Source organism: Lactuca sativa, chromosome 8 (assembly GCF_002870075.4).
Source record: "Lactuca sativa cultivar Salinas chromosome 8, Lsat_Salinas_v11, whole genome shotgun sequence".
Lineage (NCBI taxonomy): Eukaryota > Viridiplantae > Streptophyta > Magnoliopsida > Asterales > Asteraceae > Lactuca > Lactuca sativa.
Genome location: NC_056630.2, coordinates 164,761,643 through 164,777,334, shown reverse-complemented (window position 1 = coordinate 164,777,334; position 15,692 = coordinate 164,761,643). Strand labels below are relative to the sequence as shown.

The 15,692-nt window shown below is 32.5% G+C and overlaps 1 protein-coding gene across 1 annotated transcript; it reads right to left on the bottom strand.

The window, feature by feature from the left end:
• Positions 1 to 7,819: 7,819 nt before the first annotated feature.
• LOC111878218 (probable glycosyltransferase At5g03795) lies at positions 7,820 to 13,946 on the bottom strand. Its single transcript, XM_023874724.3, has 4 exons — positions 13,518 to 13,946; positions 9,040 to 9,385; positions 8,476 to 8,784; positions 7,820 to 8,279 (listed from the first exon to the last, which is right to left on the bottom strand). The coding sequence occupies exons 1-4, from the start codon at positions 13,886 to 13,888 to the stop codon at positions 7,908 to 7,910; spliced, it is 1,398 nt and encodes a 465-aa protein (XP_023730492.1). The 5' UTR covers positions 13,889 to 13,946; the 3' UTR covers positions 7,820 to 7,907.
• Between the last annotated feature and the right edge of the window lie 1,746 nt (positions 13,947 to 15,692).

Here is a 15,692-nt window from a genome sequence, read left to right as displayed (position 1 = left end):
TAGAGTCAACTGTCCATGTTGACCTGACTCGCCGAGTGCACCTATGTGACTCGCTGAGCCCCCATTGTTCCTCAAAGCATCATGAAAACCCAACTTAACTCGTCGAGTTGTCTCATCAACTCGCCGAGTTACCCTTGTCCAGACTCATCGGGGAAAACCCTAACTGACTCGTCGAGTCAGCTCCTTGACTCGTCGAGTCCCTTGAGTTAAATTCTCATTCAGACGTTTTAAGGCAGAACCCATGCCCTACATTCCAGATCTGACTTCCTAAGCCTCGATTATGATGTAAGGCTTCGATCTTTACGTTTATGCATGGCATATTTGCTCCATAATGCCAATTCAAGCTCCAAAAAGGGTTAGATGCACAAGATATTATCTCTAGCTCAATAAAGTTTGGATCTTTGGACTCACAAGACCTCCTACACTCCAGATCTGAGGTTTCAACCTCAAATCATGCTCAAAGTACTCAAATGAAACAAAAGAGATGGGAGAAAACCCTAGAAACTCCCTAAACCAAGATCTCATAAGGAAATGATCAAGTTAGCATCTTTTTACCTCTAAATGAAGCAAAACTCTTATGAACCTCTAGATCCAAAGCCTCCTCTTGATCCAACCTTTGATACTCTCATCTTCTCCTTCAAAAGTGCACTAATAACCACTAGATTAGCTCCTCTCTCACTCTTTAGCTCAAGTGGACGATTAGGGTTTCTCTCAAGGGTGTAAGGTGACTGGTGAGGCGGAAACGAGGGCTTAAGGCCCCTTAAATAGGTCACAAACCCGGAGATTTAGGGTTTCCTCACACAACGCCAACTCGGCGAGTCGGCTCTCTGACTCGTCAAGTCGGTCATTAAACCTACGTGACCAATCCAACTCTACTCAACGAGTTTGACACACAACTCATCAAGTCACTCATTAAATCCCAAAAATAAATAAATAAATAAATGTAATACCTGGGAGTCGGGATGTTACAATTCTCCCCCACTAGAATCAGACTTCGCCCTTGAAGTCAAGCTCCGGAAATAACTCTGGATACTGCTCGCGCATCTTGGACTCCGGCTCCTAAGTCCACTCATACCCCTTTCGATGTTGCCATTGGGCCTGAACCAGGGGAACCTATTTGTTCCTCAGAACCTTCACCTTCCAAACCAAGATCGCTATTGGCCTCTCAATATAATTCAAGCTCGCATCCACCTAAATATCCTCTAAGGGTACCACCACCGTCTCATCGGCAACACACTTCCTCAATTGAGACACGTGGAAGGTGTTATGAATCTCACTCAACTCTGTAGGTAGCTCCATCCGGTAAGCTACCTTGCCCACTCTGGCGATCACTATGAAAGGACCAATGTAACGGGGCCCCAACTTGCCCAGTTTCTTGAATCGGATCACCCCTTTCCATGGGGATACCTTCAGGAGGAAAAAACTCCAACCTGGAACTCTAACTTGGATCGTCGCCGATCTCCGTAACTCTTCTAGCGACTCTGGGATGTCAGTAACATCTGTCTAACCTGTTGAATCTAGTCGGTCGTCTTCAACACTATCTCAGTTTCACCCATCACTCGTTGCCCTACCTCTCCCTAACATATGGGAGTCCGACACCTCCTCCCATATAAGAGCTCAAAGGGAGGCATGCCAATACTGGAATGGTGGTCGTTGTTGTAAGAAAAGTCAACCAAGGGGCAATAGGTGTCCCAAATTCCTCTGAAGTCCATAACAAATGCACGCAGCATGTCCTCGAGCGTTTGAATCGTCTGTTCACTCTGCCCATCTGTATGCAGGTGGTATGCGGTACTAAAATGCAACAGAGTACTCAACTCCTCATGAAATTTCTTCCAGAACCTGGAAGTAAAATGCACATCTCGGTCTTACACTATCGAGGTCAACACTCCATGTCGTGCTACTACCTCTCTCACATAAATCTTGGTTAGTTTCTCTGCAGAAGAGCTCTCACTAATGGCGAGGAAGTGAGAACTCTTCGTCAACCGGTCTACAATCACTCATATCGCGTCAACCCCACGTGCGATCCTCGGTATCTTGGTTATAAAATCTATCGAAATATGTTCCCACTTCCACTGGGGAATCTCTAGAGGCTGTAATGGGCCATGTTGATGCTGATACTCTGCCTTAAACCGGTGACAGGTCAAGCACTTCTCAAGTACCCATGCCACGTCCCTCTTCATACAAGGCCACTAGTAATCTCTCTTCAGGTCCAAATACATCTTAGTGTCCCCTGGATGGATCGAGAATCCCGATCTATGTGTCTCCTCTATCAGTATGCGTCGTGCTCCACCTGTATAGGGCACCCAAATTCGCTCTAGGAAAGTCATAAGCCCACGAATGTCCGTTACAAACTCGGAAACCTGCCCAATCACCCGCTCCTTCTCCAACAGTGTCAACGGCACAAACTAATATAGAAAAAGTAGAGAAGGGACCAAAAGTGACAAATTCATGAATCTTTTGCGGCAATAATTTGAACAATAGAAAGTTTACTATTCATAAGGTGTTATATGAATTAATTGTATATATAGTGTATCTGACCTACCAAATCATTAATAAAACTTATGACAAAATTTTGTTAATTAACAAACTCATTGAAAAAGCTTAGGTTGAAAAAAGCTTCCAAATAGCTTTTTAAAATTTCATGAGTTTTTATAATGAAAAGTTCTTAAAAAAACTACTATCATAATCTTTGAGATATATACAAATAGAAAAAAGATGGAATAGCGTATAATGGAAGTTGGGTCACTATCATATGTGCCTATATACATTAATACATGGGATATGAGTGGACATAAAGTATCCCCGTTCTACCTTTTAGTATTTGTTAAAAGAGTGTAAATTCTTTTATTTATTATTTATTATTTTTTGGTTACGATTAAAAAGAAATAGGGTTACCCCCAAACTTTTTTTATAGGAAAAACCGTAGTAAAATCTTTATGTATTGACCCTATAATCGATTTAGTCCCTTTATTATTATTTTTTTGCAATTAAGTCCTAATTACTGGTAAACGTAATCAAAGCAGGATAATTATTGGGTTAGTCGATACCCCATCGGTACTATGCGTATGTGGCACCTTACGTGTAAATGAGGGGTTTACCATTCCATTTCCACTTCGTTCGTCATATGGGGTAAATCGATTGAGAGAAAAAGGCTAGGGTTTTCCAAAGAGAAACATGAAGGAAATATGGTTTTACTGAGAGAAACGAAGGTAAACCCCGACTGTTTTTATTTATGGCTATCGAATCAGAGGAGTTCACCATGAAGCATCTAGAGAATACGACTTTGAAGAATACGAGGACGATGAGGAAGTGCTCGATACTGAACTTATAGATATGGAACTGGAAGATGATTTCAAAACACATGGTAAAGAGAGATGCAAGGATGATTTATTTAACTTCGGTTCTAATTTTGAAGATAATAAAGTCGATGAAGACAATGGCGCTTCTGATGAAGATGAAGAAGGGTTTGGGTCAGCAGAGGAAATCAATGACACAACAGGGGTTAATGATCTTCATTTGGGCTTCCCCATTCACGATTCATTAGTTAAGTGGAATAAGATGAAGCCCCTTTTTGGTGAAAGGTATGAATCACCACATCAGTTGCAACAATGCCTCACTAATTATGCTATTAAGACAAGGTATAACATTACATTTGTGAAGTGTAACACTATGAGATTAGTTGCCAAATATGCTTCTACGATGAAGTCCTAACCCTGTCCATTTAGAGTTTATGCTTCTTAGATGACTCAAGAAATGTCTTTTCAAATTAAAACCTTTGTTCATGATCACAAATATGTTAGAAATTTCAATATTTCAAATTTATTGAGCCCTATATGGCTAACAAGACACTTTTTGAAGGAGTTGATAATGAAACATAACTTGAAGTGTAAGGAGATGCAATCAATAATTAGAACCAAATTTCATTGTGGGGTGTCTTGGTATAAGGCTTACAGAACAAGGTGTAGGGCAATTAACATTATAGATGGTAAACTCACAGACCATTATGCAAGGGTGTGAGATTATTCTCATGAGTTACTAAGGCCAAATCCTGGTAGCACTGTCCAAGTGGGTGTCACTGTCAATTCAGATCAAACAACATACTTTCATAGGATGTATGTGTGTTTTAAATCAATCTAGTAAGGTTGGAAAATAGGGTGGCGTAGGGTAATTCGTCTAGATGGATCTTTCTTGAAAGGGACATGTAAAGGAGAATTACTCACAACAATAGGGAGGGATGCAAACAACCGAGTGTGTCACACCCCAAAACCACGAACGGCGGAAACGTTCAGGGGTGTAGGACGTCATGTAAAGTATCACAACAGTGAAATATAATAAACAAGCAACAACATCATCCATTTCATTATAAGTAAAGTTTTATACATGTGTGTTCTTTCATTGTGGTAAGACACCAAAATATACAATCAAAATAAAAGACGAGACTTGTCTGCTGCGTCTTCTCAAAACCTGTCCTCCGTACCTGTCTACCGGCGACCTGAGAATACAAGTTATTTTGAAAAGCGAGTATCAGCTTTAAAGTTGGTGAGTTCATAAGTATATAAGTGTCATTGCTTTGTTTGTGAAAACCTGCTATGAATGCCATGAAAACCTTTAAGTGAAAATGTTGAGGTAAGTATGAAATCCCTAGAAAAACCCTTATTTTCTATAAGTATGAAGTGTAGTCTTCTACCAAGACCCAATGTTTTGTATGTATGAATTGCAGTCTTCTACCAAGACCCGAATGTTTTGTATGTATGATTTGCAGTCTTCTACCAAGACCCGAATGTTTTGTATGTATGAATTGCAGTCTTCTACCAAGACCCGAATGTTTTGTATGTATGAAGTATTTTTCCTTTGTGTAGACTAGTACTAAAAGTGCTTAGTCTAACTCATCGTTTATGTGAAAGATATCACAAAATAAAGTTAATAGGAAAAATATAAGCAGATAAGTGTTAGCCTGAGGTACTGGTGCTAACAAATGAATGTAAATGTTGACCGGAGGTACTGGGGCTAACATATTACATATAACCTAATAGACATCCGAAGATAGTCTAATTCTTCCTCTGTAGCAGCAGCAGGTGGAAGGAATGGTTAGTCCCTGTAATGTCTTCCTAGTATAAGTATTAACCGTAGGCATCCGTAGATGTTCATTACCCACTGTTGCTAACAGATGGGTTCCGGAATGGTTAGTCCCGTACGTATATCCCGAGGTACAGTGGGATATAGGCCCATCTAGGTATCCCGAGGTACTGTGGGATAGGGTCCTTTCTTAAATATTCCGAGGTACAGTGGAATATGTAGGAAGATTTACTCAGAAGGTACGAATAAATCATCCTAATAATGCGAGGTACAAGTAATCCTATCAAAGTATACAGATAAGTGTATCTATAGAAAGGTACTCATGTAATGCGTTCATGTAATCGTGTTCATGTATCATGTAAGTATATGTAAAGGTACTCATGTATCAGGCAATGTACTAGTATAGACTCATGAATGAACTGACTCTTGTTTGATATCTCCTGACTATCCCTATGATAGCTAACTGGAAAGTATGCTGTTGTTCAAGTATTTTTATGCAAGGTATCTAGGAGCTTTGAACAATAATATAAAGTGACTTGAAGTCATTATACAATTCAAAACTAATACTTCTGTTGTCTAAGTATTTTAAGATAGAAAACCATTTCACGTGACTTCTTTTGAAATATGTGAAATCTACTGAGTGAAAACATAGTTATAAAATACATGGAACTGATTTCATAACATGTTTATTTCTACTTGTATTCCCCCCCCCCATTAAAGCATTTAAAATCCTTTAAAACATTGATTACGGGGTATGAACTCACCTGTAGTTGGTGATTGGAATGAACTGAACGGTATCGGATGGCTAGGTGTCAAACGGAGACTTGTTTACACGCACGAGCCTAGTTATCATATAATAAGCATATATATAACTAATTAGACAAATAATAACTTAATAAATAAGTTAAAACACATAGGAAACATTTAAACACTTTTATGAGTGTTTAAGGTTCAAATGGTTGCATCTAAGTTGCTACGGGACAAGGCAAAAGGGTTTGAAACATCAAATAGCTTTGTATAGGAGTTCACCACCCAACAACCCCACATCTTGGAGTTTACGGCCGTAAACTCATGGGTTTATGGCCGTGAACTCCTCAAAGGGTTGTTTTGTGGTGCTATCTTGCTTCTAGAACACTCCTAGCTTTGTTGGAATAATACATGAAGTAGTTTTAAGGCTCTAGAACACTCCATAAGGTAGTTTACGGCCTAAAGTCCTTCATCCTAGAGTTTACGGCCGTAAACTCTTGGATTTTAATTGATTTGAAGCACTTAAACAACAAGGATTGCTTTCATGAATTTATCTAAGGCTTATGGGGACAAGAGGCACACTTTGGTGCCATTCCTTTGAGTTTACGGCCCAAGAACATTATCTTGGCCGTAAACTCACTTTGATATGTGATTTTGGTGAGTGTTGGTCCTTCCATTTAGTGGGTACAACTCCTTGTAAAGAGCTAGGCCCTTAGGTGTCATGAAAACACCCTTTGTGACCATTTATATGGAGTTTACGGCCTAGGAGAGTTCTGGGCCGTAAACTCCCTTTCTTTTGTGTCATTTGAAGTGTTTAAGACCTTAAGCTACTTGGGGAATTAATCTAGATGCAAGCCTTAAAGTCCTTTAGTCCAAAAACCACCATTTAGCCCTTTGAAATGGAGTTTACGGCCTAAGAGAGTTCTGGGCTGTAAACTCCCAATCTTGGGTGGTTTTGTGTGTGATTTCTTGTCCCTAATGTGTTTACCTAATGTCCTAAGGCCTTATTCTAGCATCAATATCCGATTTGGCTTTGTTTCGGGAGTTTACCGCCCAAGAACACCTTGGGGAGTAAACTCCTAGATCTCATGATTTAGCCATCTAAATCATGTTATAAGCATCTCATAAGCATTCTAATACTACTAGAAAAGGGTACTCACAATTTGGGATCAAAAACCCGAAGATCCGTCAGAGGGAAAATGGCTTTTCTCTAGTTGGAATTGTGAATAATGAATAAATTAAATTCAGAAAACTATTTATAGTCCTGAAATATTTTGACAGAAAATATTTTCATTCTTGAACTTGGACTGTAACATTATGAAACTTGAAATGTCCAAATTTCACAAACTCAGGAGCATCCACTCTCCTGATATCTCCTAAAGTGTAAACCCTAAGGTACACTAACTTGTTCGGAAAAGTCTGAAAATCACTGAAATTATCCTGACTTCTATTGAATAGATATTGTTTGTACAAATGGAAATTTCGGGTTGTTACAGAGTGTATCCTATTGCTTGGGCAGTTGTTGACATTGAAAATAAAGCTAATTGGAAATGGTTTCTAGAATTTCTCACAAAGGATCTTAACCTACAAGATAGAAGAGGGTTTACTATAATTTATGATAAACACAAGGTTTGTAACTTCTTAGCATATTAATGATTGTTCCTTATGATCATCTTATATGTTTAAGTATTTATTTTTATTACATTGCAGGGATTGCTTGAAGAAACAAAGGAATTACTACCAAATGTGGAACATAGACGGTGTGCAAGACACATATATGCTAACTTTAGGAAGACCGATAGTGGATTGGAGTTCAATAATATGCTATGGGCATCTTCCTTTTCAACTGTTGAGATTAATCATCTTTTTTCGGCTCTTTTTATTGAAAATTTTTGTATGTAATGTGAAATTGTGGGAGTTTTTCCATCGAAAGCTTTTGGAGTTTGTGAAGTGTTTAAACTTAAAGCAACAAGATTTTACAAAAATTGAAACGAAATTAAAAAATTGGTTGTAGCAAGTGATTTATTAAAGAAACACAAATAGATACAATTTACATACTTGATTATCTATCAAAATATTATTATTCACATTTCATTGTCCATATCTCGGATATGAATGTTAAGTCTTCTAAGCCAAATCGAATGAAGCATCATATGGAAAACATCGTACCTCTTCGAAGGCAAATTAACAACAAAATGCTTTCGAACTTGAACACCATTCCTTTGTAACCTTATATACCTCCTTTGTGGTATTGCCATTAAAATATCTTTCAGTTGTGGGATGTTCTTTGTTGGTATATCAACCGAAAATGTGTCCCAATTCAAAACATCGCTAAATGGCTTTGCGTAATCATCCTTGACAAGCACCGGAACACACCCCATGTAAAGAGCTTCCACCATGCGTGGGCTTGCAACTTCCCATCCGCTAGCACAAATGCAGTACTTGCTATTTCTCACCTATTAAGAAACTTGTATAAACTCAACAGTCTTATTGTTTCTAGACCTAATAGCGGCTATGGTGACCAATAGGACGATTACCATAGTTATGTGAACAACATACATTAATAATAAACTCATCTAGTTGACTCGGACCATTCTTAGCTCTGTATATAAAATCTCAATATAACTGTAAACCTCAATTTAAAATTAGTACCTGTTGATTGTAATCCTCACCTTTTGGGAGGTATTTTAGAATTTTAACACCATCTTCAGTCTTATTCTCCCAATGCTTGAGAAGTACCTCACGAATGTAGCCATGGACTCCGCCAGAGAAAAACACCAAGATTTTTCGTTTCGAAGGGGGTGGCCCACCAAGTAAACCCTCCGTGGTCCCATGTGGGAGGTAGATTTCAGGGATCGAAACATCTCTAGAGAGTTTGAACCCTTCTGATGTATTTGCATTACATAAAGCACGAATCGAGTTTTCGTACAAGTAAGGAACGGATCTCGATATTACAGGACCCTATGAAAAATAAAAAATAATAACATGGTATTAAATATTGGTTAGTTAAAGCACTAAAGTTATGACATTGAAGTTATAACATGACATGCATGTGATTAGACAAGATTTATAGTTCTCTTTGATGATCGGTGGGAAATATTTAATCTCAGTCAGTCAAATGTATGTCAAAAAACAGTTTAATGTCATATATGTTCTCATGCCCCTTATATGTCGTGCATTTGAGATGTGAACAATTGCTTAAAATTCAAAGTGTACCCAATCATGGCATGCAAACATGAAATGGTCTGCTCCGTGACTTCGGTTCCAGTAGGGGTGATTTTGGTTTATAACTTTGATGTAGTCTCGAATTGTGTTGTACATAGGATTCCAATCATGGGATCCTACTATGTAAACATAGTTGATAAGTGTTATGATACTAAATGGGAGGAAATAAACATGAGCTTTTTCAGGATCCCATGTACGAAACCGACTGATTTCCATATCGTTGATGAAGATCCCCTCTAACCCTAGGATTCCGTAGCATGGTGCACTATGAAATATTGGAGGGTCTCCTTCTTCATAAACGAAAATTTTAAATCGCTTTTCCATTTCTAGGTAACTCCTACACAAATTCGCAATTTATTAGTCTTTCAGGTATCCTGTGTGCAACATCACAAACGGAAATACATAACAAATAGAACAAAATTTGATAGTTTAACAACCTTTAAACTTTTGTTTAAAAATAGTATTTCGTTAAGAGTTAAACACAGTTAACTATTTAAATCAACGGTGGTATAATAAATACAAGACACTAAATAATAATGATGGACTGAACATGGCCATTATAATTAGGGGATTAAAACAAAGATCGAGTTAAATAAGTTGTAGGTTAAATTAGTTTTTTTTTGGTTTTTTTATAGAAATTATATTAATATTTTTAAAATAAGATTATTATTAAGTGGATATTTGTTTCAAATAATATTTGAAAGAAATAAAAACCCTCAAAATTTCAAAATTGATGTTAAAAAAATATAAATATAGCATTCATTTACAAAATGAAACGAAATGCAACTTCATCATTCACCCCTCTTTATGTTTTGATACCGGTTAAAAAGACTTGAAATTCTAAAATTGGCATATGCCAAAACGTTATCTTAATTAGTTTTGCAAAGAGTGTTAGTAAATTTATCGATTCACACTTATTAATAACTATAGAGATTTTCCAATATGTGCCATAAGAGCATCCATAATGCATAGTTCAATGAGAAAATTGAATGAGATGACATGGCTAATTGACATTCAATAAATTAAACTCTACCATTGTGGGATGCCATGTTGGTATTCAATAGATATGGAGTTCAATGGAACATATATTTAATGAATGTCAGTAAATTTATCGATTCACATTTACTACACAACTCTAATAAGTTTGATGTCTTGTGGATGCCATAAGTGTACATATAAGAAACATTAATTGAAGTATTAATTATAAGAAATATTACCATAATTAAATGTGATTAACATTAATTGTGTGTAATATTACCATAATTAAATGTAAAATATATTAATTATAAAAAATAGTATTTATAATTAATATCTATCACATCTAATTATGATAATATTTCTCATAATTAATACTTCAGTTAATGCTTCTTATATGTGTTCTTAAGACATATTAGAAAATCTTATAGCTATATTAATATTTATCAATATTGAAAATGTCCATTTAAAAGATTAAATAACCTTAAAAAAAATAAAAAATTATCATCAATTAAAAATGTTTACCTTTTTATTGTTATATTCAACAAACCTATAAAATTTAAAGTGTTTTAAAAAGCGTATAACAACATGCATAACAATATGTATTAACACTATAAAATTTCATTACTTAAATTGAAAAAAAAATTATTGGTTAAGTAAAAAAGAAATACCAAAGGGTTTCTAGTCCAACGGTATCTAGTATTGTTTTTCGTTTTTTTGGCTGAGAGTTCAAGTCACATTATGAACATAAATAGATTTAAAGAATAATTTAGGAATATATTGATTTTCGTTTAAAAAAATTGATACCAACCAAATCTAACCCCTTAAACTAACTACTAGCCCTAAAGCCCAAAGGGTTGAGAGGTTGTGAGACTTTTTGATTGGAATTTTCTTTACTACTTTTTAACCTTTTAATATTTTATATATATTCAATTATTTTTAATGAAATGATAACATAAATTCTCGGACTTTTTTTAAATATTTGCAAGCACTTTCAAAATTTTCAAAAATTTATTTTTAATGACTTTTTAAACTTTTTATCTACTATCTAAACCAAATGGAAATGTGGCGATGAGTTGGAGCTTGGGAGGTAGAGGTGTGAGGACGATATTAGATGTGCCTTATAACTATGGTTGTAGAACTCGTTATTTGGTGTCTGTTCGGCCGACTACCGAGCAACGAGTATTCGGGGAGTACTCGGATTCGGTAATTCATGTATAAATATTTTTAAGGAAATTATATATGTCAAAATCATAAGTTAAAACGATAAGTTGATTGAAATATATATCAAAATTAGATACATGTGAATACACAACAACTGAAAAACACACAATGATCTCACTTCGTGAATAATTATTGAAAATTTAAGATATATATGTCCTAATAATCACATGTGTGTGTTAAATAATAAAATATTAAGTATATTATACATATTAATCACCGAACTGATCGAGTTTTACAACAATGTTCACTTTAATAAGGGGCCGATCAGGGAGTACTCGGATTTTGTAACTCGCATTGGTAAGGGGCCGAGTATCGAGTACTCGAACGAGTAATCGGCCAACTCGGCGAGTTTTACAACACTACTTATAACCTAAAGAGTTCACCATTAAGAATTACCATTTTTTTTGTAACTTTTTTATTTTACCACACCATATTTCACAACTTTCATTTTCACAATCAAAATAGATTTTCAAGCTGAAAGAAAACGCTACGGGTTTACAAGAGCAACCAACTCCCAACATTCAATTCACATACTCAATTCATGCAATTCACTCAATATGAAGCTCAACTTTCACCATTTTCAAAACTTTCGGTACAAGTCATATTTTGTTTATCCAGTCCTATATTTCTCTTTATTAATGTATGTTTTTAATTAAATAATAGTTTTATATATATTTTAATTAGTTTTTATTTATTTTATTAAAAATGGTTTAGGGATGCGAGGGGTGATAATTTCCACTAGTTTTAAGGAAGTTATGAATGATATAAGAAGATAAAGAAAAAGTTAATGTGGTTTTAATGAAGGTAGGAAAGCTAAGGATTAATATTCATCACCCTAAGAGAATTCATGATGAAAGAGCTTTCGATGATATATATATATATATATATATATATATATATATATATATATATATATATATATATATATATATATATATATATATATATATATATATATATATATATATATATATATATATATATATATATATATATATATATATATATATATATATATATATATATATATAAACTCAATTTATCTCTACAATAAGAGAGTTTTTCAAATTTGTTTTTACCTTTGCATAAATTGTCTATTTACAATTGGTTTAAAACTTGAAAAAACATATGATAATAACTTATAAATTATAGATCTCTTTGAAAAAGAGCCCTCAAATGATTTTTATTTTCTAAATTTCTTTCAGTTTTTAGAAGGAAAAATATTGAAAAGACTTCAAAAAACTCAATTATTGACGTTTAAGATATTCAAATTAGTAAAAAGATTGAACGGAGTAGAATAGAAGTTAGGTCACATCATATGTATATATATAGATGTGTTTATATACGTTAATAGATGGAAGATGAAATAAGTTTTTATTTATTTTTCACAATTTAGTTAGTCGACTCTAAAATTTAAAATCTATTATAGTCTCTTTTAAATCTAAATTTGTAATAAATAATAATCTTTCAGTCATATTTTCATTTATTTTAACATATGTTATTTTATAGTTATTTTAAAATAATTTTTTTTTCACATGTCATTTTATGATTTTTTTTTTCATTTTAGTAAATTTTAGATATTATTTAAATATAATAATTATAATAATAAATGGATATCAATTTCATTAATATAAATTTTTATTTATTTTTATAATTCTTAAATTAAAGCTCAATTATTAGTTTGTTTACTTATTTAAATTCAAAAAAGAAATAATCACTTCAATTTCAGTAATTCAATATTTTTTTCACTTTACTTATAGATTCAAACTCCTAAATTTTTGACTTTCATATCTAACTTTATTAATTAAAACTCGTATATTATACATATTTCACAATTAATTTAAAAATAAATGAAAAAAATAAATTAAAAATTAAAACATGCATAAAATTGTCTTTTTCCTAAAAAAAAAAAATAATAATATAATCCACCGAGTCTAAATTTAGCAAAAAGATTTTATGACCTCTTTGTGATAAAATGAAGGTAGATTTTTCACAATTTCAAATTTCAACATTATCACTTGTAATATACTTCGTGTAACATAATATAATCATTAACATCTAGATATAACTAAAATAATAGTAAATCATCAATTCTAAAAAGAAAACATAGGAAGAATTCTTTTTTGTGACATTCACGATAAAGTTAGAAAGGATCTTTCCTGAAGCATATTAGATGGTTGTTGATTCACGCAACCAATTCATAAACAACGTTGTGAATCACATAAGTAGTCCAGAAATTATTGGCAAATCAATGAAGAACAGAATTGTACCTGTGGAACGAATTGGGGTTCCGATAAACTGATCCAGATGGAACATAATCTGGATCATCAATCGAATTATTTGTTGCCATGGAAGCAGCTTTCTTGATTGCAGCTCGAGCTTGAGCTAAACTTGCTTCAATTCTCTGCAGATTGCTCTGTTTTTTGTTTGGAAAACTTGATAAAATTCGACGAGGATTTGATTTGACTGAAGAAGAAAGGCTGAAATTTGATGTAGTGGTGTAACGATTGTTGAGAAATGAGGTAGAAATTGTAGGATGAATGGAGATAAATGATAGGATGATGATGATTAGAGGTGGTGTCAGCCATGGAAGCTTAGAACTTGACCACCCTCTGTTCATGATGCATTTTTTTGCGTCCATGTTCTCTCTCTAGAAAATGGAGCGATTGTATTTGTGAGAATTTAATTGCTTATACTCCGTGGACATAATATTACGAAATCTATTATATAAACAAAGGGATATTAAAAAAACTATATATTATGAATAAAGTACTAAACAAAAATAACAAAAGTATTCTTATTTTTACAAAATGACCATTTTGTCTTTAATGCTATATTTAATTATTTATTACTATTAATGTTGAGAGTGGTTGTGACAGGGCAAGAAACGAAGAAAAATAGACCGAACACATAGTCGGTTTAAACATATTTTTGGTCCGAGAAAAACGGAAAAAAACCAACATAGTCACAAGTATAATAAAGATTTATGGGTGTTAAAGAAAAAGCTAATCGAAAATGGTGGATTAGTTTCAGATTGACTAATGTTGAACAATGATGATTTAACCACATCTTGACTAGCCATAAATACTAGGAAAACAACAAAACTACATATATATATATATATATATATATATATATATATATATATATATATATATATATATATATATATATATATATATATATATATATATATATATATATATATATATATATATATATATATATATATATATATATATATATATATATATATATATATATATATATATATATATATATATATATATATATATATATATATATATATATATATATATAGGATCCGGTTCCTGAGATGACTCATTTTAAAGTGAGGACACTTTAAAAAAATTGAAAAAAATCTAAAAAAAATACAAATCATAAAATCGAGCATAGATATATTTCAAGCAGTGGTATCAACGCAGAGTACTAATTGCATCATTAAAATTGATCCATGATTCAGTTTTAGTTTTTTTTTTTGCATCATTATGATCCATGATTCAAATTCAATGATCCACTTTTTTTTTTTCTACTGGACATAGATCTATGCTCGATTTTATGATTTTTATTTTTTTAAAGATTTTTTTTAAATTTTTTTAAAATGTCCTCACGAGTCATCACTTTAAAATGAGTCATCACCCGATCTTATCTCTCTCTCTCTCTCTCTCTCTCTCTCTCTCTCTCTTTCTATATATATATATATATATATATATATATATATATATATATATATATATATATATATATATATATATATATATATATATATACTTGGACCACATGTATTTAAAACCTCTATGACTTTTCAATTTCTTTTTAATATTATTATAAATTGGTTAATAATGTTAAACTAATGCAAAAACTAAATTCTCATCATAAATTAACTAAACTACAATATGAAAACATTTTTTTACTTTTATTTATAAAATTATGACTTTAACTTTTTAACATATTATAGTTAAATTACATATTATAATCAACTTATTAATTTAGATACGTTGTCGTATGTGGGAAATTGTTATTTTAAAGTCACAACTTTTGTATAATTTATGATTTTATGCAAAATATTTAAATTATCAATTTCAATATAATGTTAAACAATTAACTTAAACTTGATTTTTTTTTTATAAATAGTTAATAGTTATAAAGTATAGTGTTAAACATAAATTGTAATCCTATATTAAAAGTGAAACTATTTCTTATAATCATTAAGAATTTTTTAAATAAGTAGCTTAAAAATAATTTACAATAAGAATAGTTAAAAGTAATATTATATAAAAAATTATAATGTTATCTTTAAAAATAAAAACAATGTTTGTTGTTTTGAATAGTTACAATCAAAGAAACTACTAATATTCATCAAATAAATTTAAAAAAGTTAAAATTTTGAAACAAAATTAAAATAATTAAGAGTATCCAAATAC

What these genes read in the sequence shown, in the direction of transcription:
- LOC111878218 (XM_023874724.3), bottom strand. Translation starts at nt 13,888, where the DNA reads ATGGACGCAAAAAAATGCATCATGAACAGAGGGTGGTCAAGTTCTAAG. An exon ending in TGTTTGCATGCCATGATTGG is followed by an intron (nt 8,785 to 9,039) that starts GTACACTTTGAA and finishes TATTTTTCATAG; the next exon opens with GGTCCTGTAATATCGAGATC. An exon ending in GTGAGGATTACAATCAACAG is followed by an intron (nt 8,280 to 8,475) that starts GTACTAATTTTA and finishes GTTTCTTAATAG; the next exon opens with GTGAGAAATAGCAAGTACTG.